This window comes from Dermatophagoides farinae, chromosome 3, assembly GCF_024713945.1.
Source record: "Dermatophagoides farinae isolate YC_2012a chromosome 3, ASM2471394v1, whole genome shotgun sequence".
NCBI lineage: Eukaryota > Metazoa > Arthropoda > Arachnida > Sarcoptiformes > Pyroglyphidae > Dermatophagoides > Dermatophagoides farinae.
In genome coordinates, this window is record NC_134679.1 from 599,176 (window position 1) to 602,887 (window position 3,712).

Below are 3,712 nucleotides of genomic sequence, written 5' to 3' on the forward strand. Positions count from 1 at the left end.
AATGACAAAAATGAAATTTGAAAATTTTTTTTTTTATTTGCTTTATATTTATTTAATGTTTTTCTGCGTGTGTGTGTGTGTTTGATGTTTTTTTTTCAGACATCAGCATGAAAGAAAGAAGATAACAAAATAATCAGATATAAAAAAAATGATGATAACATACACACACACACACACTGGCAAACATGTATATATGGCCCATTAAAAGCTAAAAGTTTTTCGATCATGTTTAACAACAACAACAACAACAACGATGATGATGATGATGATGATGACAACAGAATGGATTCGATAAACATCCAATTTTTTTCATGTTCTTTTTTTTGTTTTTTGTTTGTTATTATAAACTCTACAAACAATAATGTAGGTGAATGGTGGTGGCAGACAGATAAACAAACAGAAATCTACTCAGGATAGGTCATCATCATCATCATCATCATCATGGGAATGGATCTTTGTTTGTTTCAAAAAAACAAAAAACAAAATCAAATGAACATTACTACACATTCACTTTAATTATAATTGAACGATAATCATGATTTGGTCATCTTAGTAGATGCTCAATGTGTGATTGTGTGTGTGTGTGTGTCCAGTTTAATTTTTTTTTGTTGTCACTTTTTTTTATCTATCTGTAGAATGACAATCATCTAATAAAGTTATCGCACATTCACACACACACAAGGTAACACGAATGAAATGACAAACAAAACACATCATTTTTTTCAGGGGAAAAAACGGTAGTAAATGGCGTAAAAAAAAGACATAAAAAATCTCACCATTTTTGAGTGTCGTCGTTGTCGTTGTTCAGTTGGAAGGTGTTTCATGTTTGGTGGAAAAGAAAAGAAAAGAAAAAATTTTTGAACAAAACACTGGCGATCCAAATTCAACAAACAAATATTTGTAATGGTTTTTCGTTTATGATGAATCAAAATGACAAACAGCGGAATTCAAAGAAAAAAACTTGAAATGAATTTTTTTCTTCATCGAATAAGATTATGGAAACATAAAAATAAGAGATTTATTCACATGAAGAAGAAAAATTTAAATCAAAACATAACACACACAAACAGAGAAAGAGATTTTCGGACAAACTGGATTGAAAGTTTTTTTTTGGTGAGGATGAAACAAACAAACAAACGGAAAAATTGATCCGTTTGAATTTTAAAATTGAAATTCAATCCATTTTCATCCGTTGGATATGATGATAAGAATTTTTTTTTTATTTTTCGTTTGAAAGTTTGAAGAAATTCAAATCGGATTTTTTGTTATTTATCCATCGATGATGATCATTTTGATCGATGTTTTTTGATTTATTCAAACGAGAAGAATGAGAACAACGATGGTTGAATAATGCAAATTTCAACAACAACAACAACAAAAAAACGGATAATAAAACTTGCAGTATACGAATACAAAGTTTTATATTTATGCATTAAAAAAATGAGCAAAAAATTCACAAATCATGAAATTCATAGCTGAACAAAAAAAATTGTTGATGATGATGATAAAAATCCATAGATCATGATCATAAATCATTATAGATGGAAATAACAAAAAATCTTTCAAGCATGTAATTAGAAACAAAAAAAACCAAGTAGTACATAGTGGCATTTCATAGAATCCTGGTGGAGGTGGTGGTGTTGTTGTTGTTGTTGGAATCAAATTCTCAGTCAATTCGAGAAATTCATTGATTTCGTGATGATGATGATGATGATGAAAAAAAATTCATGTGAAAAGAAAATTTAAAAAAATTAAAAATTTTCATCACACACACACACAAATTTTTCAACCACAAAAAAATCATTTTTAATGAGAATTTTTATTTAAATAATGAGAAACAGAATTATTTCCGGGAAAAATCATGATAAACAATCAGTTTTTGAAATGAAAACCAAAGAGCGAATAATCGATTGATTCTTGGATGATGATCAAATTTTATAATCAACATGATTTTATTTGTGTAAAGTAAAGAAAATTGAAAAAAAAATCACCAACAATATGACAACAACAACAACAACAAAAACTACGAATAATAATGTGTGTGTATACCGCGCTTTCAGCAACCGACGTCCAAATAACAACTGGCGTCCATTTCAATTCCACCAATTCGGTGTGTAACGCCAACACCATAGTAGTGTTTTTTTTATATTTTATTTGTGTTTTGTAAACTTGTGTGTTCATTGCACACTCTCGTCGTTTTGGGCGATGATTCATATATGAATTAACGGAATAAATTTTTTAGTGAAATAAAAAAGCAAATTGTACGCCATCCCGTGATCAGCATTTAAAGCTTTTTTTGAAATTAATGATTGTTGATTGATAGACTGATAGATAGATGGCAGCAGGTGTTCAATAATGTGTTGAAATTGAATCATCACATCAAGAAGAATAATATTTAAAAATTGAACAAAATATAAACACAAAACCACCAATTATTTGAACTAAATTTGAATGAAAGAAAATTGTGAACATTTCATTTGATACAAACAACCAGATTCAAATACCATTACGAACAGAAATAATTTCCGAAACAATTCTTGAACATAAAACAGCCGTTGCATTGGTAAGAAAATTCCCGCAAAATGAACCCAGACCAACAGCCCAACGGTTTTGTTTAGCAGCCAATAGAATTGTGCTCAATTGACTTCGATCACCCCATTCAGCCAGAAAGATGAGTGAAAAAATTTTCAAAAAAATCATCGAATACAGCGATAATGTCGAAACATTTTTCGCTGATGAAATCGCTTGTTTTTCAATCATTTTTTCCATTTCACTTAGATCCGAATCTTTTTTCATACTGTATCCTGGGTAGGAAAAAAAATCGAGAATTAATTGATCTATTTATCTATTGCAATATCGAATACCAACCTTCAACAATCATTTTGATGCCAAACATAGCGAATAAAATGATTGAAATGTAATGAATAATAAATGGTGAAATATTTGCCGTCATTGTACCGAGAAAAACTGTTTCACGATAAGAAAAAAAAACGACGATGAAGAATGTTTGTAATTATAACGAAAAAACATATTCTCAACAATAATAATAATCATCATCAAAAAATACTGACTGGATAGAATGTTCATTGTGGTCAATGCAAACATTGATGACATGAACACTAAACATCGTGGATATTCCAATGAAAATATTGATGTTGTTAGAAATGTTTTATCACCAAATTCTGATGCCAGAATCAATGTGAATGATGAAAGGAAACCGTTCCAGAATTCTTGCATCTTGTTGTTGTTGTTGTTGTTGTGGTTATCATATGTGAAATTTTTTTTTCTTCCTCAAGAAAAAAAATAATTACAAGGAACCATAGTAGTGGAATAAAATGTTATTATTATTATCACCAGAAAAAAAACTTTTTATTTATTGATCATGATCAATTATGATTAATAGTCAAGTGGTTTTTTGATCAGCTAATTGGATTGGCTGATTGGATTTCAATTTGCTTGATTTATTTAAATAAGACAAACTAAATCTAATCTAATCATTGAGAAGCAATTGTTGATAATTGTAATTATAATATAATGATGATTTAAAGTAGATCAAGTTACAATTTATTCATTTTTTTTATCTCAACCAAATCAAAGTCAAATTCACTTAATAAAATTACAGCCAATTCAATCGTGACTATTAATCAATCACATCGATTTAATCGATGTTTATGACCATGTCCATATAAACAATGGTCAGCTGGACAAAATG

At 28.9% G+C, this 3,712-nt stretch overlaps 1 protein-coding gene across 1 annotated transcript; it reads right to left on the reverse strand.

Moving 5' to 3' along the window:
* Nucleotides 1-1,781: 1,781 nt before the first annotated feature.
* LOC124498250 (putative divalent cation/proton antiporter TMEM165) lies at nt 1,782-3,609 on the reverse strand. The gene is made up of 4 exons (XM_047061980.2): nt 3,072-3,609; nt 2,869-2,967; nt 2,505-2,804; nt 1,782-2,441 (listed from the first exon to the last, which is right to left on the reverse strand). The coding sequence occupies exons 1-4, from the start codon at nt 3,235-3,237 to the stop codon at nt 2,380-2,382; spliced, it is 627 nt and encodes a 208-aa protein (XP_046917936.2). The 5' UTR covers nt 3,238-3,609; the 3' UTR covers nt 1,782-2,379.
* Nucleotides 3,610-3,712: the final 103 nt, after the last annotated feature.